The sequence below is a fragment of the Zalophus californianus genome, chromosome 12 (assembly GCF_009762305.2).
Source record: "Zalophus californianus isolate mZalCal1 chromosome 12, mZalCal1.pri.v2, whole genome shotgun sequence".
In the NCBI taxonomy this organism is placed as follows: Eukaryota; Metazoa; Chordata; class Mammalia; order Carnivora; family Otariidae; genus Zalophus; species Zalophus californianus.
The window spans coordinates 38,509,935-38,531,850 of record NC_045606.1 but is presented as its reverse complement, the minus strand read 5'-3'; the positions used below and the strand labels follow the sequence as shown (position 1 = coordinate 38,531,850).

General features: G+C 42.5%; 1 protein-coding gene across 6 annotated transcripts in view; it reads left to right on the top strand.

Annotated features, from left to right (window-relative positions):
• Positions 1-21,916, top strand: part of SLC25A13 (solute carrier family 25 member 13) — a 184,720-nt gene that overhangs the window by 147,213 nt on the left and 15,591 nt on the right. For all 6 annotated transcript variants that reach the window (XM_027573835.2, XM_027573836.2, XM_027573833.2 and 3 more), the window contains one exon: positions 5,294-5,434. In XM_027573835.2, coding sequence (XP_027429636.1) covers positions 5,294-5,434 — 141 coding nt within the window. The remainder of the gene's footprint in view (positions 1-5,293; positions 5,435-21,916) is intronic.

Genomic DNA, 21,916 nt, shown 5'->3' with positions numbered 1-21,916 from the left:
GCCTAGTCGTCTTTCTGAGATGTAGGTATTAGTCATGACACTCTCCAGCTCCTAAACTTTATTTAGGACCTACTTTGCTCCCAGCACATGAACACAGGAAGGTACCATCTGCAGGACGGAGCCTGAGTCTTCAGAGTTGCGTTCGAAGGCCTCCTGCGATTTGGCCCCAGTGGCCTTATCTTCAGCGTTCTCTCTCCTAGCTCTGCGTGCCCAGTGCGGGCGGCTGGTTGGTCCTGCGAGCTGCCAGGATGGGTGGTGCTCTGTGGTGTAAGGGCGTGGCTGGCCTCCAGCAGGTCGGCTCTTCATCCAGGCTCCCCTTTCTCAGCTTTGTGATCTCAGGCAGGTTACATGAGCTCCTTCACCCATTCGGGCTCGCTTTGCTCACTTATAAAACTGGAAGAATATTACCCACCTTATATGATGAGGACCAAAAGGGAAAATTCTTACAAAGTTCTTAGCATAATGCCTGGTACGTAGTTAGCACCCAAATAAATACCAGTGGATGATAATGTTGATCTCATCATAATGATCATTCTTACTAAAATTTTACTGGACAGATGTGGTGCTGGGTCTCTTTACCCTGTAAGTGTGGCAGGCCCCTGTCACTGTGCCTTCGTGCCCTTCTCCGCCTGGATTAGCTAAATCCTGACTGTATGCAGTCACCCGCTGATGTCTTATTTTCTTACATGCCTTCCCACTTCTCCACATTATCCCAGCCAGCAGAAATCTTGCTCTCGTTCGAATTGCCATGGCAATTTGTCTGGACCTTACCTTGTGTATATTATAATTGCCTTTTCCCATGTGCCATTTTTTCCTATTCATAAGGCATATATTTATTGGGCCTAGTGGAAAATCCTTTGCTTGCTGTCTGTGTAGCCCTGTTTAAGTGCTGTATTAGCTTGCTAGCGCTGCCATAACAGAATACCACAGACTGGGTGACTTAAACAACATGAATTTATTTTCTCACATCCCTGAAGGCTGGAAGTCCAAGCTGGTGTTGGCAGGGTTGGTTTCTTCTGAAGCCTCTCTCCTTGGCTTGATGGTGGCTGCCTTCTCGCTGTGCACTCACATGGTCTTTTCTGTGTGCACGTTTGTGTCCATATCTCAGTAGGACAGCAGTTACATTGGAGTAGGGCCCACCCATATGACCTCTTCTTCCTCTGACCACTTTTGTAAAGGCCCTGTCCCTAAATACGTCACCCTCTGAGGTGCTGAGGGTGCGGACTTACTTCAGTGTATGAATTTCGTTGGACACAGTTCAGCCCATAACAGTTTCTTTAATGTGTTATGCCTCAATTTTCTCTTCTGTAAAATCTGGAAAAAATACCTCTGAGAGGGCTAAAGATAGGTAATCCATGCAAAGCAATAGCCCAGTAGCCAGTAATAGGTGCTTCATGAGTATTTATTACTTCGCTCCTATCTCAAGGTCCTTGAGAACAGGAACGCTTTCTCACTCGCCTCATGTCCTTGGCGTTCTCAGGACAGACCGTGAGCTCGGTTACTTCTAAATATGTGGTGAATTTTGATGACGTGAATGAGTGAATGATCAGGTAGCAGAAGTGCGTCTGCTGTAAGTACATGTGTTTGTCTTTAGATGGATCCAGATGCTGGGTAGCAACTACGATTTCAGCGAGAAGGAACATACGAGGAAACCTGTAGACAAGTCAGTGTGCCCACTGTAAAGATGATGTGCCACACAGAGCCAGTCCTAGTGTAGAAAATCTTCGCCTGTCCTACTTGCCACAGACTCCAGAAGGTTCCAGGGAAATGATTTGTGACCAAATTCCACACGCACACACAACAGCGTCTTCACACAGCCAGGTCTCTCAAGTGATGAGGGACACAAAGCCATCATACACAATAGGTGTTCCTGTTGGCGGGCCCGCGGAGCCCGCTGTCTTTGATCTCCCGGGGCAGAGACGGGGTGAGGCACTGTGAATGGACAATAGGTCGGGAGCCGGGAGCGCCTCGGCCAGTGTGCCGCTCAGTGATCAAGTCGTGGCGATGCCCAGACACTGCATCTGATGATAAGCATCGTCTCTCGGTGCCTCGGAGTCTCTCATTTCCTCCAGCTTGACTCCAAAGGACCGATTCATCTTCAGAACCTCTACAATGTGCCACTTTGAGTCTGTCAGCTCTTTTTTTCTGAGCCCACCCGAGGCAAGGAGCCCATCATTTTGTCTCAGTATCCTTACCCTCTCTTCCCACTGTGTCTGTTCCCTGCAGCTGTCTGAAGTGGATTTGACTTTCGCATTGTCCCTAGGGATTAGAATTCACTCTGCAGTGCTAAAAGAATCGGTATCTATCGATTGGCTTGGAGTCAGGGCATTGAGTATTAAGTTCTTATTTTGTAAGTAACATGAACTTTGACAAGTGTTAGTGCAGACACAAGAGGGCGAGTAAGACAGCAGGTACAATTCTGTACTTAAGAATTGTACCTTTACCAGTGGCACCACCTGGAGCTGTATGAGAAGTTTGTTGTGAGATCACATGTAAAACATAAAAGTTGCTCTCTGAAAGAAAGTGGAAAACTGGAAATAGAAATCCCAGCTGTAAGGAAGCCTGTCAAGCAGCCTCTCAGAATTCAGAGGGATTGTGGCGGCCGGTGCAGTGAAGTCAGGCGACCCTCAGCTCTCACTGCACATCTTAATCACGTAGGAACTGTTTTTGAAAGGGTGGTTGCAGAATTTCTTATTTGTCTGGAGTAGGATTTAGAAGTCACTACTTTTCAAAGCTCTGCAAGGGACTGTAACATGCAGCCAGGGAGGAGAACCATCACTTCAGGAGACGGGAAAAGAATCCTGTTTGGAGTCACTGCTGCGGTCCGTTTGCCATCTCCTCGAGCCTCATATGAAGTCAGGTGGTTTGACACATAGGGACTGGGGCTCGGTCTGCGCACGGGGTGCTTAGCTGCCTCCCCACCCACTGTTGGCAGTGCATGGTGAGTCTGCTTTGTGTTCCTCTGCTGCTCTTCAAGATCAGTGTACGCAAACCGCTTTCCATTCTGCCCTTGATAGAGATGCTCTCGCCCACTTCTGAGCTTTTAAAAATCAGCCTCAGACTAATTCCAACTCCGCAAATCTTTCTCAGCAGTTCTGCCCCCATATATGATTTTAAAATAAATTTCTGTTCATTTTTGCAACTCAAGAGCTTGGGTCAAGAAGCACAACCATAATTCTCACCGTGCCATTGGTGCTGTTACTTGGCCAGGTCCATTGCCTGTCTTCCTTCTGCCAAGCTTAACTCCCTTTGTGTCATGTGGAATGATGTAGGTGCAAGCCCACAAAATCCTGAAGGGCTATAGACAGGCTGTGGGTTGGTCCTCCTGCCTCCCTTCAGGTCACAGCAGTGTGGGAGCAAAGCGTGGGTCTTCTGAGCCAAAGAGAAGAGCGATGTGTGTGGACCAGAGGAACACACTGGCCTCTGGGCGTGTCGCCCCATGCTCTCCTTCCCACTTTCCCAGGGCCTTTCTGGGGCCTTTTGGTGAATCCATCCTCGGTCTTCTCCTACCAAGATTGTTTGGCTTGCCTCCTGAGAGTCACCTAGGAGAGCCGAAGGTGATGGGTGAAACAAGTAAGTGAGGAGGGGTGGCCCGTGTGGCAGCCAAGACACTGAACAATATTGCTGCCTTCAGGACAGTTGTAATGTGTGGAGAGAGGGGAAAGCTTGGTCTGTTTTTAAGAACAAGTGTGTCTTGGTTAAAATGCCAAGTTGGTAAAGGTGGAAAAGCAATTTGATTTATAGAGAATTGATGGGTGAACAGATTTCTTTGCTTTTTTTGGCTAATATGGCTATGGATATCAGATAAGTTATGCAGAGGTATTTGTTTTTCTTTATAGAAGTAATAGATGATCTGTGTAGAAGAAATACAAAATACAGCAGAAAAGAAAATAAACCACTGGTAATCCTACCATCTCAAAAGCACTATACTGGTATATTCTCCACACGATAGTAAGGGATAATGGGGGGAAAGCGGTACATGCATTTAAATGTGAGGGTTTTTACTTCCCAGTATATGTATTGAACATTTCCCACAGTATTTTTATTGGCAGCATAGTATCTCATTGCATGACATACTTAAATTCATTTAATCCACCCCTGACCATTGGATATTTACGTTGTGTCTAATTTTTATTTCCAAGTATTATAAATTATACTTCCAAGATTGTCTTTGTAGCCAGTGTTGACTAGTACTGGCCCTTTTGTGAGGGCACATACATTGGTTAATGGTGTCAGAGAATCTAGCAAGAAGTAGTTATGTATAATATTAGTCCAAATTATGCTTGTTACCATGATGGCACCAACTGAGCTATAAAATATCAGCACCGTGTCTATGGTCTAGTGTGGTAACATCACTATGTAATAAAGATTCTGAACTATACTCTGCGTCAAACTTAGTGTGGGTGAAATAAAAATTTAATGTATTTGTGACAAGGAATAACAAGTCGAAGTACAGTGGGAAAGAATGTAATTGCTTATAATAAATATAGGCTTAGCTTCAAAATAACTAGCTTAAAATTTCCCTTATAGCACACTTTAAAGATTTCCACTGATGATCTCGGAGGTGAGGCACCCAGCCACTGCTGGAATGAAATAACATACTTTGCTCAAAGTTTGGGCCGTAATTGACTTAATGCATGTTTTTACTACTTGGACATATCTTATATGAAAAGAGCAATCTATACACAGGTAATACATGAATAAAATTATAAGAATATGCAACTCCATAAAATGGTGTTTGATGATGGACCTGATTTTTTAAGAGAAGAAAAAATAGCTTTCATCTAAGTTTACATGTTCTCTGGCAATTCTTCAATCATTGCCAGAATCATGAGGCCCATCATGGGAGAACCTGTGTCTGCCCTGTCTCCTCCTATTCTGACAAGCAGGTCAGTGTCTCTTTATTTGGATACTATTTGATTTTCATTTTATTGTTGCCTTTGTGCCTTTGGCTTTGAGCCCTGTGATGGCTGCTGTTTGTGCTTCAGGGAATCTTTGTCATTTCCACCTAAGGACTTTGGTGGGGCCAGGAGACATCATGTGTCTCTGCCCTTTTCCCTCTTTCAGCCTCTGTGTGAGGGAAGTAGGACCTCAGTACCCAAAGCCTCCTTGGCAGTAACTGTATTTTGATTCAAATTCATCACTGTCTTCATTGATGGAAGAAGGATTGAAACCGCAGTCTCTTGAGGATAGAATACTATGTGCTCCACGGAGGACAGTCTCTCCCCTCTTCCTAACCCACCTTACCCTGACCCTTCTCTGGTCCTAAATCTTTACTTGTTCTCTCTTTTAGGCAGGAGGCTCCCAGGTGATTTTCACGAATCCTTTGGAAATTGTCAAGATCCGTTTGCAAGTGGCTGGAGAGATCACCACTGGTCCCCGAGTCAGTGCCCTGTCTGTCGTAAGGGACCTGGGGTTCTTTGGGATCTACAAGGTAACTTTCCTTTCAGTCAATTGTTAAGGTTGTGTGTTCATCTCCTAACTTAGCAAATGGGGTGAACTATGTAAATAAACTTCTTCTCAGCATGAAATTGATTCCTCACATTTTGGGACCTGGAGAAGACGTTCTGCTTGTGGGGCGCATAGGGGGCCCTCAAAATACACTAATCACAGATGACTGTGATGTGAGTGTTGCCCAGCTACGTGGCTCCTTGCAGCAACAATGGCTGGAACTTTATTTGGATTTGTTGTTAGTACAAAATCCCAATTGTCAGCACTGCCCTCTGTGAAGGAGAGATGCAAGGATCGCAGGGTACCATTTCTCAGAAGATAGGCTGAGTGCTCAGTTCAAGGAAAAGCCCAGACCAGATGGGGAATTTATTTTCTGATCCTGTATGTTCCGGCCCTATCCGTATGTATTTTCCATTTAGAAAACAGTTTTTCAGAATAATTGCAAAACCAGGCTTTCAGAAAATTCTTGAAATTTGTTAAGTCACATTCCTCTACCAAAAAGTTGAATTGGAATGTATTAGAATTAGCTCCATATATGCCCAGCTATAATGCTTTATCAAACATAAAGTGTTTACCATTTTTCAATAAGAAGGTTCAAAAAATCTTTTTCATGGCCAACTTGACTTAAGTAAACCTTTAGGAATAAGTAAACCTGAAGTCAGATGTTTACATAAAGTAGTTTTCATTTATTTCCCCATAAATAGACAAAATCCTGTCTTACAAAATTGGTATTACTCTTTTCTGTATGTACATGTCAAGAAGTATGCTGCTGAAACTCTTTGTAAGAATTTTGAATCAATGTTTTGGTCACCACTTTCTGAATCAGCCATTCACATGGTCTTGTGGAGTACATTGTGTTCATTTGTATCCCACATTGGCAAGGTGAAGCACTTTTGGACTCCGTGTGCAGTGTTGTCCCTGGAAATGTTATCCCACAGACAGATCACATTAGGGCAGTTGTTTCTTTTTTCCTATTCCCAGTTCACCCTGAGTGGATATACCTGGTCCCATATTGTGACAACCGATAGTGCTTCTGAGCGTGAACTTTCAGTGCTGGGTTTTGACATCAGTATTTGTGAGATCCTACCCCTGGGAAGACTTTTTCACCCTTTTTTTAAAACTCAAGGTTTGCAGGTGATCTTGGCAGGCATCCAGTGTTGGTAACAGTTGACGTTGTTTCAAGCAAATCTGCCCTTCCCCGAATGCTACTCTGTACGTGTCAAGGTGAAGTGATTGGAAAAGTACCCCATGACCTGAGACTTAGTTAGAATTGAATATCATGCGACCCCTTCTTTTCTGGGGTTAGTTCTAGGGGGAAAAAAACTTGCCTTATGTTTAGACATATGTGGTGTTTAGGAATAAATCTGCCGGTTCTTTAAGTAGCACTTCAAATGCTCGGTGTGTGATTGCGCCGTGGAAAACACTGTTAGAGCTGTTTCGTCTACCAAGTTATTATCCAGCTGCCCAGGAAGTAGCCGTATTGTCACAAAGCATAGCATTGATAAATCTGAAGAAAAATCATCTTCTCTTCTAAATTTTTAGGCTCTTTGCAGACTAACACGATGTGGCAGCATGTCATTCTGACAAGATGCCAAGCAGTCTTTCAGCGGGCTGTCTGGTGCAAAAGCACTTAGGTGCTATGGCAATGATTGCTATCGAAATGTCTCAAAAGATAAAATGGTAAAAACTTGTTTGCTGACACAGAAACGGAGACTGTTCAACTACCTGCAAATGATACAAGGCTGAGAGCCCTTTGCATCTTCGCTGCATTGCAAAACCGAAATTCCCTGTCCCACCCCTGCCAAGAAGCTGGGCTCCCGATTTCGCAGTTAGGAGAGCAGAGGCTGCTGAGGATGGTATCTGTGCTGACACTGAGGCTCAGAAGTGGCTCGTTTCCACTTTTGTGCTACAGTCGTTCTCCTGAAATGAGCAGGACTGCTCAAGTTTGAGCAAGAGACCTCTCCCATATAAAGTTGGTTTAATTACTAGCCTGGTGGTTTAATCTAGTTCAGAGGCATTCCACAGGGCTTGGTGCCGCCTTACAAAGCGCCGCTTTTTGGGGTATTGGTAATTACCAAGTGAAGTCACTAACACTTTGAGCTTCTGGAAACTTGATTTCTGTGCCGGAGAGTGAGTTGGCAGTCCCCTCCTTCCCACAGGTCACTGGTGTCATCAGCGACATTGGCTAAGACTGAGTCTAGACCTCGCTCAGCAGAGCTCCTCTCCGCTCCATCTGCGGGGTCCTGCCCTATAGTACCCCAGCCCCCAGCCTCAGGTTTTGTTTCTGGGGAATGTCTCTCCTCCGGGCTCGCTCACCTTCCCCCACCTCTCCCTGGTCAGAAATCATTCAGCAGTTCAAGATCCGTCCTCGTCGGGGCATCACAGCTTTCGCATTTCTGGGTGGTTTATGTGATTTTGTTTCAGCATGGCGCTTTTCAGTAATAAAGGTTTGCTGTTTCTCCTCGTCGTTGGGTAGAAAAATGCAAACGACCTGGAGTGACCTAATACTTTAGAACTTGGTATGTGTCCCTGCAGGTGGGTCTTTAAAAAGAGATAAAGAGAACCACCGTCCTGGCTTTAGTGCGGCCTGGTAATCTACCTTCTCCTGCCCTTGGGGCTTTGGTTTGCTGTCGTTAACATGACAATGTGGGACCCAGGGGGATGCTTGGTGAGGGGCTCTGTCTGTGTGCTTGGGCCTACTGTGTAACCTCCCCGAAATTGGACTTAACCAGTTTTTCTATTTTTCTCCTGAATTGACTTGCAAAATACCCAACTATTCTCTGACTTCCCAGTAAATGGTAATTAGAATATTTGCTTTAGAAATACATTTACAACTGAAAAGAAAAAGTGGATGTGGTAAACATTTTACATTCCTGAGGTTAGAAATAGTTTAGGCAGATATAGTGAACTCTGAAAACATAGGCCCCCCCCCCCCCCACCTCTTTTGGTAACACTGAGAGATTGAGTCCTTGTGCAGACTAGGTAGGTGATCGAAGTCAAGGCAAGATAATTAACTGCCACTGAAAGAGCTATTTGAATATAATGTAGTTTGTCGTTGTTCTTGTTGTTTTAGGTTTTGTTTTGTTTTGTTTTTTACAAAACCTGCAACATAGACTGCTTTTCCTAAGAATATATGAGGTTGTATTTCCCTTTCCCTACATAAATTTTGTTTTACCATCTAAGCCCCTGGAGCATAAGAAAAATAAATAAAATAAATTCTGTCATAGAAAAGAAAGTGGTATCCATCTTCTTTTGAGTGGTACCTTTTCCATAGGAGCCAACAGAGGGCTTTGTTGAGGGAATGGATTGCACTGTGGGAATGGAAGGAATCATCATTTCACATTAAATGGCAACACAGCTGAAAGAGGCTAAAAAGAGACTTCCTTAAGCAATGGACCAGTTCGTGTCTCTTTGAGGACAAAAACATGGTCATTGAAGCGCTGGCAATCAGGATAGCAACAAGCATTGTCGAAAACTGCTTTCAGATTGTTTAGTCACAGATTGCGCATCGGCGCTACCCTGGAAGGCGGTCACTTCGGGATGTGGGCTGTGTATCTACTGTGTTCTAACCAAAGGCATTTGTCCCACTGCATTTCACAGCGTTCACATATATTTTCATCTGCATGCATGCCTGTCATGTATGTGTGTTCGTTCATGGAGTGTATATAAATGAGTCATTGGAGCTACTGTCCATAAAATCAGAAAGCAAGTAATGATACATCGGGTACATTCTTATTTATTCTGTTAGTTGTCTCAAAGAGATGATGATAGTGTGTTTTAAAAATTAAAATACATGTTCACCGTTCAAAAAAATCAAATAATTCGGAAAGGTATGTGCGAAAGTAAGATTCTCTACCACTCCCAGTTTCCTTCTCTCTTCAAAGGATAACCACTCTTCAGGTATGTTATATATCCTTCAGAAAAGAAAACTTTTCTGTTTACATCAATATTTCTCTCTCCCTTTTTTCTCTGTACATCACATATTGTATCAATATCAGTGTTGTGTGTGTCTGTTTTACCGCAAATAGGATATTTCTAAATACACAATATTTCTTTTTTAAATTGAACTATAGTTGACACAATGTTACATGAATGTCAGGTGCATACAATATACCTTAAAGCGCTTTCCTCATTTTATTTAATAGCTGTGTAAAATTTTTTTCTTGAGTTTTTCTAAGCAGTTTCCTGTTGACAGGTGTTCATGTTGTTTCCAGTTTGGGGATATCATAAGCAATGACAAGGTGAATATCCCTGCAGTATATTTTGACATACTTTTGTGAGCATATACAAATGATAAATTCCTAGCAATGAAAATTTTTAGGTCAAGGGGCATGTGCATTGTTTTAGTGTTAATAGATTTTGTCACATTACATCAGTTTATCAACTTGAGCTTGAGAACATAGGAGTACAGAAGAATAGTTGCTCAATTCAGCAGCTTTTAAAAATATCTATTTTTTAGGAGTTCATGGCCCCACCTGAAGAAAACAATTGTCCCATCATTACTTCGGGACAGTTGTGCCATGCGAATTTTCTAACACCAAGGGCCATTCGTTACACGGTTCTGTAACCACCACGGTGCTAGTTCTCACCCTCATACTTCTCCCACATTTGTCTTTCCTCTGGGCCTCTGTGAAAGCCCCCTCATGGGTTTAATTCATTTTGATTCTTGACTCCCCTAAATCTGTTGTCCCCAGATCTGTTTAAAATGTAAATCAGATTACTTGTGAGTACACTCAACACACTCCTAATGAAAGCTGACTGTTCTGGTAGGTTTAGGATGTGGCTGTGAGGAGCCACGTCCCTGCTCAGGGTTTGGTGGGTAGAAAAAGGCAGCCATCAAGAAAACAAATCTCTGGGGGGAGGTGGGAGGGATGGCCAAACGGGTGAAGGAGAGGGGCAGGTACAGCTTCCAGTTATGGAACAAATAAGCTACAGGGCTAAAAGGCACAGCATAGGGACTAGTCCGTGATAGTGTAGCAGTGTCATAAGGTGACAGATGGTGGCTACACGGTGGTGAGCACAGCATAACATATGGAGATGTTGCACACCTGAAACTAATGTAACATTGTGTCAACTATACTCAAACCAAAAAATAATAATAATAAAAAAAAAACCCAAATCTCTGACATCAGGTGGTGCTAAGAACCTTGAAGAAAAAGGAGCCAGGTGAGAGTGGAGAAGGGCCAAGGCAGGATGGGATGTGGGGGAGGGGTTACATTTTAATAGGATGATCAGGGAAACCTCTCGGATGAGATGATATTTGAGCAGAAACCAGAGAAAATGAGAAATAAGTGTACCCTCCAGAGACTGTGTGTCCGGCAGCTTCCTGCTGCACTTAGAATAGAGCCACAGCTCCTTCCCTTGTGGCCCCATCTTTTCCACCCTCCGTTTTGTACTCTCCTCTGCTAGCTACCCTGGCTGCCTTTCTTTTATTCAGATATTCCAAGGTCACTCCCTCTCGCTTTTCCTTCTGCCTAAAGGCTCTTCCCTTCACGTCTTAGGTCAACAGAGGCTTGCTCAGAAAGACAGCCAGGTCACTCACTGTCCTCGTGCCTTCTTCCAGTTCTGTCCAGGGCACCCAGCACCATCTGCTGGTTTTAGATGTCGGTGTATGTGTGCTCATCTCGAGTGTACTTCGATACCAGAGACCTACCTGTTCACTGCTGCTTGTAACTGTTTCTGGCACATAAATAGACATGTGATAAATATTTGTTGGACAAATGAATGGCAAGCAAAAGCCAGGTGTTTCCACGTTATAAACAAGGATGTTAGAGCACAGAAAGTGAGTGAATTGGCAAGCAATGACCAAAGATTATGATACTGGGGACATCAAATGTAAAGAAAGCAGCTAATTATTCGAGAGCCTGCTTTCTCCTTTCTGGAGGCATCCATTCCTTCACCCAGGAAGCTCTGCCCTGGGTGCTAGGGATACAAACATAAATAAAAAAATGCATGGTTTTATAAGAAGTTTATCCTCTCGTGGGGCAGTCAGGTAAAAAGATCTTTGGAATACAGCATATGTACAGTTGAGAAGGGCTGTCAGGGGTGTGCACGGGGTCCTTGGGGAGGTGGAGCTGACTCAGTGGCAAGGTCAGGAAGGCTTTCTGAAGGGGAGGTAGCCTTAAAGGATGAGTCATCGTTCACCAGTGGAAGGCAAGACAAATGGCATGATCAGGATTGTGTTTGAAGAAGGATAATTCCATTTCAGTGTGGACAGTGCCACGTAGGGCCTTAAGACTGAGGGTGGGTGGCTTGTTAGGAGGATCTAAGCTGGGGATAGTGGGGTGGATGGATGGCATTAACCTAAAGTAGGCTGTGACAGTGGAGATAGAGGATATATTTGGGGGTTTGTTTTTGTTTTATCAGTTTAAAATTTATTTATGTTAAGTATATATATGTGTGTGTGTGTGTGTGTATATACACATACACATAGTATCAAAGCTTTATTTTCAGTGAGACGAGATATATTTGAAGGATGTTTGAGAATCAGTCTCACAAAGTCTCGGAAAGTGTGGCAAGGTGAAAAATAAAGGAAGATTAAAAGATGACTCCCGGGTTTCTGGCTTGAGCACCTGGATAGATGGTGATACCATAAATTTTAGAATTTTCTGATATTTAAGAAGCTGCAGAAACTTTACAAGACCTTCTATCTGGTGTTACCTCTCTAATCGAGATGAAAAGCCCAAAAATCTTTGGAGATTTAACCAGGTGACTTAGTAGGCAGGGGTGGGACTGCGACAGCCTGTCTCCTGACTCCCTGTGCAGTGTTTACCTTACTCTGCCTCACTCAGTGGAGAACCAGAGCCTTGTCAGAAGGCTGGGGACCAGAAATGCTCTTCTAAAGGTCATCACGTGTGAAGCTCGGAGAATGGGTAAGATCTCCAAGCCGATGGGGCACCAGTGATGCAACTTGGAGACCCGGCATTTAGGACACAGAAAGAAGAATAGATGGAAAAAACTAGAAGCAGCTTTCAGGCGGAGAACTGAAATGAACAGTTGTTAGGAGGAGTTGGTGGAGGGATAAAGGACAGGGGAGGGAGGAAGAGGTGAGTGGTATCAATTGCGGCAGAGACCAACCAGGATAAAGCCCGAGTAAAGGTCTTTGAACTGAAAGATGGAGGTCAGCAGTTACCTTTAAGAAATCAATTTTAAGTAGAATGGCAGAAGTAGAAACCTATATGAGAAAATATTACCAGCAACAGACCACTCAACGTAAAGGTTTTACTGTGAAAGAAAAGAAGGGAAAGAGTACAGCAACTTGAAGAGAAAGAGTGGAAGGATGTTCAGGGAGAGAGGAGGTTGAGAGATTTATTGCTTTTTTCTATTTTGTTGTGAGAACGATAGCTATCTGTAGACAGAGAGGAAAAAGAGTCACTGAAGAGAGAAGGATTTGAAGCATCTGAAGGTAGGGAGATCGAATGTGGTGCTAGGATTTCAGGAGAGGCAGTAGAGACGGAGCCCAGGCTTAGGGGAGAGAGAGAGAGAGAGAGAGAGAGAGAGAGAGAATGCATGCACATGCACAGTGCGGCCCACTGGAGCTCGTGCTTACGGAGTGCTTACTCTGTGCTGGGCCCCGTGCTTAAAGCTCTGTATTCTGCCATGTCATTTAATCCTTACTACAGCCGAGGAGGCAGATAGTAGTGGTTTTTTGTTTTTGTTTTGTTTTGGTGTTCTGTTGTTGTTTTGTTTGGTTTCGGTTTTGGTTTTAGCTCCAGGTTACCGCTGAGGAAAGGAAGTCTTGATGGGTTTAGGTAATTTGTCTAAGGTCACAGACCTTGTAAGTAAGTAGGAGGCTGGGTTTCTAACTCAGTCCAATCTCTCTTTGAAACCTGAGCTGTCACATAAAGATATGTTGAGCCAGCTAGGAGAGAGCACATACCGGGATAGTTGGGGGAAGTTTGACAACAAAGTTAGATGCTGAGCATAGACCGTGAGCTGCAGTTGGCAGGTTTGCTGTCCTTGTGGACAGTGAGGATGGAGGTGGAAAAAATGGCAGTGGCACTAAGCATCATGAGCCTGTGTTAGCTTACGCCAGAGCAGTTAGATTACTGCTCTTGCGAATTGTTTTCAGTACCCAGTGCTATTTTAATATGACAGATGACTCCGCTTTGCTCTGTTTTGAGTTTTTTAGAGTAAGAACATGTTAGATCTTCAGTCAGCCCTTTAAATTATAGAACTTAAAATTATTTTATCCATTGTGACGCAAGAGGGCCCTTTCATTTTTTTTTAACTCCTATATTAACCAGAATAGCAACACAAATCACATACGCTGTGCCAAAAGCCAGGTAACCTGACGGTGGAGCCGTATTACTGTTCCAAGTGACATCTGTTGGTGTTCATTGAAAAATAACTTTGTGCCTTCTTGATAGCTTTGTCAAAAATATCTTCTAGGAAAATGAACATTTTGGACATCTTATCTCATTAAAAGGCAGAATTTTCAAAAATTCATAAGAGGATATCAAATACCTTGAGCGCCCAGGTTTTATATCTAATATGGTGTGAACTTGAGAATAATATTGGAAGTTTTATGATAATATCCATATTATGCTTAAAGTTTGCATAAAAAAAAACTGGAAAGAAAAGACTTTAAATCTTCCTATTCCTGTGTTTTAGGTACAGCATCTGTACAAGGAGGATAGTCATAGCACCTACATGTTCATAGGATTGTTGTCAGGATTTACGAACATAATGCATGTGAAGGACGTAGGCTAGAGATTAGCACATAGTTTGCGTGATGTGTTAGTTATTAATTTTGAGTTATATAGGATATCAGCTAATGGATTCTTGCAGAAATACCTGGTTCCTTCCACTCTGCTCCAGTCCTGGGTAGTTTTTGATGTTGTGTGGTCAACAGCTGTCTCCAGGTCAGGCATTCTTCTTTGGACTTTAGAGTAGCAAATAAAAGGAGGCACCTTGAAAAATATTATTTTTATAAAACACTGTCCAAAGGAGTCGAGTGTGCTAAAAGGGGACTAGAAAAGGTCCTTAAAAATATTAGAAAATGACTACATTGTAGACCTGAAGGTAACACTGTATGTTAACTGTATTGGAATTAAAATTTTAAAACTTCATAAAGAAAATAAAAATAGAAAATATTAGAAAATGGTCAGTTTTTTAAATCATTTTTCCATTTGTTCACCAAATATTTGTTGAGGGCTAACACTCTCCTAGGGGCTAGAGTTACAAAGATGAATATGGTATCATTGCCTTCAAAGTGACCAGCTCTAAGGGAGGTGAGAGACTATAACCATATAGTGCCATAGTTCTTTAATAATTAGTGCCATAAAGGTTTTTTGGGTTTTGTTTTTTTTTTGGGGGGGTTGTTTTGTTTTGTTTTTTTAATAGAGGGAGAGAGAGAATCCCAAGCCGACTTCATGCCCAGCGTGGGGCCCAACGCAGGTCTCAGTCTCACAACTCTAAGGTCATGACCTGAGCCAAAATCAAGAGTTGGACACAACCAGCTGAGCCATGTAGGCACCTCGTTTTTTTTTAAATTAATTTTAGTAGGCAAAATCATTTTTTTTAAAGATTTTATTTATTTATTTGAGAGAGAGAATGAGAGATAGAGAGCACGAGAGGGAAGAGGGTCAGAGGGAGAAGCAGACTCCCCACTGAGCAGGGAGCCCGATGTGGGACTCGATCCCAGGACTCTAGGATCATGACCTGAGTCAAAGGCAGTCACTTAACCAACTGAGCCACCCAGGCGCCCTAGGCAAAATCATTTTTAAAAGAAGGAAATTCAGATATAAAAAGTATATAACAATAAAATGTTGGTCTCCTACTCCCATGTGACAGATAACCTACCTTTCCAGAGGCCAACATTTTTATCAAGTTAGTGTTTGGTTCTTTTGTTGTGAGTTTCTTTTATTTCTGTTTTCTGCTGAGTGCCTGCAGGATTAATTTTAACACAACAGTTTTTTATTTTAATTAAACTTTTGGAATGTAATATTCAGTCTTTCGTGCTTAAAAATACTGAAAATGATGCTACTAATCCATTGCTAATAGAGCGCTCTGAATATGTTTTCCAGAAATGATAGATACATTTCTGCTAATCTGTCCTTCCGTTTATCTGCTGTCTAATTGTGACTGATGTATTAATTTAAAAGGTACCCAGTTTAAGAAATGTTTTTGGCTGTAAAATTAAGGAGATACACTGTGTGACGGTCAAAACTTCCCACATGGGGTATGATCAATTTAGCAAACCAGTATAAACCTCGGATTAGGTCTTTTGCCAAATAAAAGATTGGCTCTTAGCCTGGTAAATGTAGAACTCTACTGTGATTCAGGTATGAAACCATCTAGGAGTCCTACTTTAGCTGCAAGTTGTTTAAAGACTATATTAGTTATTTCCATTTTCTGCTGCAACAGGACAGTGTGCTTTTCACTGATAATGGTAATTACCTTTATATCATCACCTTTTATTGAAGATCCTTTTGCTCAGTGTTGTACTGGGTACTTTATGCTAGTCATTGGACCTAAATTCTCATGTCATTAAGAATGTTACATTTAATAGATGAGGAATTTGAGGTACAGAGATACTAAGAACTTAACAACTAAGCGGCAGAGCAGTGATCTCAGCTCAGGTTTCTGACTCCAAAGCCTGTATTCTTTTCTTTTTTTAAAGATTTTTATTTATTTATTTGACAGAGATAGACACAGTGAAAGGAGGAACACAAGCAGGGGAGTGGGAGAGGGAGAACAAGGCTTCCCGCTGAGCAGGGAGCCTGATGCGGGACTCGATCCCAGGACCCTGGGATCATGACCTGAGCCAAAGGCAGACGCTTAACGACTGAGCCACTCAGGCGCCCCCAAAGCCTGTATTCTTGTTCCTATAGTGTCCTGCCATTGGTGGGGAGTCGCAGAATTCAGATACAGATCCATATTAAGATGGTACTTTTTTTTTTTAAGATTTTATTTATTTATCAGAGAGAGCACGAGTAGGGGGAGCTGCAGGCAGAGGGAGAAGCAGGCTTCTCCCTGCTAAGCAAGGAGCCTGATGTGGGACTCAATCCCAGGCCCCTGGAATCATGACCTGAGCTTAAGGCAGACATTTAACCAACTGAGCCACCCAGATGTCCCTAAGATGGTACATTTTGACTATGTTTTTGAATACAGTCTACTTCTTCTCTGAAAAGTCATTTTCTTCAAGAAGAGTTAGTTGCATGTAGAAAGGTGGGACATGAAGAGAATATCCAGCTCGACTAGGTGATCAGCCATAATGGTTGACAATGCAGAGAGTTGGCCTCCATTGAGTGTGCTGAAGGGGATTGGAATAAAGAGCTTTTTTCTTTCTCCTTGGACTTGGAGATCTACATCGAGGAGAAAAAGTAAAAAAGGAATTATCAGGGGCGTTGCCTGTATAATATTGCAACATTTTGAAGGAAGCTTGTAAAGGGAATGTGTCAAGAGCAAGCCAACTTGAGCATCTCCTCTTTAAGGCATTAAGTTCTCCCCATAGGGTTTCTAACCATTGCAGATAGGATATTTGAGCTGATCATCCCATTGAAAACAACTAAAAATGTTGGGTAATATACTTTAGTATATTTTGTAAAAGCCTTTTCAAATTTATGAGTTAGTAATATTCAAGCCAAAATTAGGTGAGATAAACAGAACCCTAAGGCTGGCTTTGACCTTCAAGGCATTTGCCAAACACCTGAACTTGAGCATTAATTGCTGATGTCCCAGGGGACAACCAGGTACTTCCCAGAGTGCTAAGTCTAAAAGAAAAGGGTAGAACTCAGGTGGACAAGCAAGGCACTTAGGTCATAAAATGTAAGGAGGCACTTACTCTCAGGTGCTGGCCTTGTATTGAACAGCCCTGTTACTGAGGACATCTCCACATCTCTACTTCAGGGACCACTCTTGCCTTATCCAGTTCCTCCTGGTCCTGAAGAACTTCCTCTTCCATAAAGCTGGACCTCAAAGGGTTATATCCTCAGTGTAAGGGTAAAATTAAAATGCTCTCTTTTACCATTCTGGACTGTAAGGAAAATTGCTTTGGTTCTGGAGGGAGAGAGAAGGGAGAGGAGAAAACCCTCCCCTGGGAATAATTAGGAATTCAAGGCTTGTCTCATATAGGTTTGCATGCTGAATTTATATTTCTTGGGTGATATGAAAACTCACAAGCTGGCAAAGTCTTGCACTGATAGTACCCTCAGGCACCTGACAGAAGCAAACACAAGTTCTCTCAAAAGGATCCCACCTTCACACTTGTTATGATGAGCACTGGGTATTATATGTAAATGATGAACTACTGAACTCTACTCCTGAAACCAATATTGAACTGTATGCCAACTAACTAGAATTTAAAAAAAAAAAAAGCCCACCTTCAACCCAGACCTCCAAGAATTTTCATAGGTATTGTTCCAAGGAAAATGAACAGCTCATAGTCTAAAATCTCAAGTCACACAAGGAAACAAGGCACTTTAAGAAGAGAGAGCAAAAAACAATAGGCAGCATTTTAAACCTACAAAGACTTAACATTTCAAAATTATCAGAAACATAAATGAATGTTTTTATTTGTTTTAAAAAAATTAAAAGGTGAAAATATTTATAATGGTTAAAATTTAAAACTGAACATTTCAAAATTCTGGCTTTAATAACATTAAACATAGCTGAAGAGAGAATTAGTGAACTAGAACATAAGAGAATTACTCAGAACAGAGAGACAAAGAGAGATTGAGACACAGAGGAAAGTATGAGATGGTCTAATAGGTATAAAAGAAAACCAGAAGGAAGGGAGAGATGATGTCTAAAAATTCCCTGGAACTATTAAACAGCTGTCAGTCCTTAGATTCAAGAAGCACAACAAATCGCAAGTGGGATAAATAAAAATAATCCAGACTAAACCTGTGCCAGTGAAACTGCTGAATACCAGGGCTAAAAGACAGTTCACAGATGGCCAGAGAGAAGAGCAGGTGCCCCCTGAGGAGAATGGTTGAACTGACAACCAGCTTAAAAACTGGAACAGTAAAAGCCAGAAGACATCGGCCAGTGTTTTCAGTGTGTGGAGGAAAAACCTTTCAACCCAGAATTCTATACCCTGTAAAAACGTCTTCCAGGAACAGGGACAAAATAAAGACCTTGTTTAGACTAGCAAAACTCAAAATGCATTATCACTAACAGGCCCTAAAGGAAATTCTAGAATGTACGTCAGGCGGAAGGAAAGTCCTCCAGATGACAGCTTGGAGATGCAGCAAGGAATGAGGAACAAAGAAAGTGGTCAATGTTTAGTCTAAATAGCATTGTGTGAATTTAAATATATGTGTGATTGGTAATTACAATGCTTCATGTTTTTAAAGCTAGAATTAAAGTACATGACAATAATATGGGGGGGTTGTTAAAATGTAAGTTGTATAAAAGGCATGTATTATACAGGAGGAAGGTAAAGATAACAAAGTACGTATATTAGAATTTCCAGGGAATAAACGCTTAGAGTAAAAACAGACTGTGAACCTTGCAAATAGATAGCGGGGAGACGTCAGAAGAAACAAGGCAAGAAAGGAAAGGAAAATTGAAAAGGTGGGACATGTTTTATAGATTCGTGTTGTGAAGGTGACGTGCTCAGAGACTACAATTCCATGTAAAAAAAACTCTCTGCCACTTACTGGATTTCCAGCCTGTCTAAATACGAGCATCACTGATGGCAAAGCAGCATATGATAGAACAGTAGAGAACTAGAACCAAACACAGGAGTGGCATTTCCTACAAAAAAACCCTTGAGTCACCAAGATGCTTTGGTTAGAATTGCAGTGAAATTAAGGAGAATCCAGTATCCTGAAAGTCCCCGGGCTAAAGAAACTAAATAATAGGTTTTGATATTTCATATTCAAATTGAAGTAATTTCAATGTCACTGATACCAAGTCTCCAATTGTTGGCTGGGTCATTTGGTTTTAACACCAGTGACACAGTCCCATAACAGGTCTTGGCACCAGTGCTATTTCTCAGCAAGATACTGAAACTCACCCTGTTCAAATCCCAGGCACGTGGGCCTCACTCTCCCTTGACTGGGCAGGAGAGGTGCTGCCAGACTATGTATACAAGGGTTAACTCACTTGGGAGAAAGCAAGAGGAATGCTAAAGATCAAGACCTGACATGCTGCCCATTGTTTGTAGCTCCAGGATCAAAATATACAATTATACATGCCAAATAAATTCTAAACCTATAAGGTAGGAAAGGAGGGGTGGCTCTGACTACAGGTGCCAGAAGCATTAAATAACCTCCTCAGACAAGGTGTACCACTGTTGTCTTGAATGTTGCAGGTCCCTCGGTCTGGCATTTTCCCCCATGCTAGACAATGTGCATTCACTGCAGGAGTCTCTGTTAAGCCTCCGTCTCCCAGACCTGCTGGCTCCTGGTGCCCGGCCCTGACACAGAGGTGCCTTTGTGAGTGTAATTACCTTCCCCTGTATTAGAAATACTCTGTTTGGAGCTGTGGTTGCAGGTACAGCTAGAAGAAGCAGGAATTAGCATGCAAAAAGACCTGCACTGGCCCCTGACTCCTTTATCAGCAATCATTCTTAAGGCTTGTTTTTTGTTCCTCACATTGATTGGGTAGGTGTGATACCATCCAAGATGCGGAGCTTTAAAAGAAGAAAAAAGAGACGGAGATAGCAGTGTGTGTGTGTGTGTGTGTGTGTGTGTGTGTGTGTGTGTGTGTGTGTGTGTGTGTGTGTGTGTGTGTGTGTGTGTGTGTGTGTGTGTGAGCTTTAAAAGAAGAAAAAAGAGACGGAGATAGCAGTGTGTGTGTGTGTGTGTGTGTGTGTGTGTGTGTGTGTCTGAGAGAGAGAGAGACATACAAATCCTGTTGTGTTCTGTCTTTTGACAATTTCATGCCTGATAGCAGTGTGTGTGTGTGTCAGAGAGAGAGAGAGAGATACAAATCCTGTTGTGTTCTGTCTTTTGACAACTTCATGCCTGACAGAGCTGCCAGAGTAAACTTGAGTGGATGATTCCAGCAACTTAAGAACTAATTAAGCTCCCTTGGGCATTTCACAGTGTCCACATCAAAAAAAGCGTGAGAAGCAGAAGACATAATTCTTTTGCCACGGCGGTACTGTGGCCCGAGTCTCTGAGCCTCAGTGGCCCATGCTGACTGTAGACGATTAACCGGAGGTTAAGTGAGACCAAGCCTTGAAGTTTTCCTGGACTTCTAAAATAGAATGATGACGAGAGGCCTTAGAATGATACAGAATAGGAATGGAGCCTGAGTGGAGAATTAAACTAGATTTGAGTTTATTTATATATAGGTCTCCCCTGAGATGCTTTTTATTGTTCCTGTCTGTTATTAGTGGGCCTTTTGTTAAAAAGGAAATAAAAAAACAATAATTTTCCCTCTTTGGAGAAAGTGCTTTAATGAATAGTAAGAGATTAGATGATTGCATTTTGCATTTATAAATTTGCCCCAAGTGATTTTACTATGTGTATGGAAGAAATGCAGGGCCAACCAGAGAATGTCTGAGGCCAGAGTTGCCCAGAGAACCAGTGAGAAAGACTTAAGGCAGGAAAATGTGGGGATTTTCTTATAGGGCAAGAACATTTAAAGATTTATTTTAGGTGGCACACACTTTGTAATTTATTAATTTTTTAATGGCCAAAGTAATCATTTCTGTGTTGCTGACGCAGGCTCTTGGGAGCATGGAATGTTGCCCTTGATTATAAAGCTGCCTGTTCAGAACGGCTGATCGCTTAGGAAAGATCAGACGTGGGGCAAGTAGATTTCAAGTCAGAACGGTTCCGTGTTGTGATGTCGGACTGGAGAATGGGTATTCACCATGAAATGAAGGATTTATCAGGGAATCTGGGAGAGAAACATTCTCACTATTGGAACTTTAAAAGCCTTTTTCACATCCTGCTTCCCTTTTCATTGTGCTGGAGCCACAGGTCAGGTGTTGCCTGAGGCAGCCTTACAAATTGGCACCTGCCTTTGTGCCTTAGACCTGAAGAAAGGAGTTGGGAAAAAGAAGGCGGGGGGGACGTAAGAAGTTTTTTTTCTCCAACCTTTTGCAAACATTAGCTCTCCTTGGGAATTGGGCTTTGATGCCTGGGGTGTGAGAGGTCAGGGGCGCGCCCTGACTCCAGAGAGTGATTTGCTGCAGGGAGATGCCTGAGCAGGTGCCAGGAGAGCCAGGGACATCCACACCTCCTCGTTGCCACCATCTTGACGTTGGTAGTGCGGGTGACACCTCCTCGGGACTTTCGTGGTTTTTCCACCATTTATTCCTAAGCTAGCCCCTGGCCCCACAGGTTTTCTTTCTTCCTTGGCTTTTCCTTCTCCCTTTTCTCAGATAATCAGAAAACTGTGACCTCTTTCATGGTCCAATCTTACCTCTAACGAGGATAGATTACTTGACATTGTCTGATTTCAGGTAGGAAAAATATATCTTCCTGACCCATTTTTCCTGTGGTGTTTCACAGTGCAGCTCTGCTTTTTCCTTAGATTTTTTTTTTTTTTTGTATGTTTG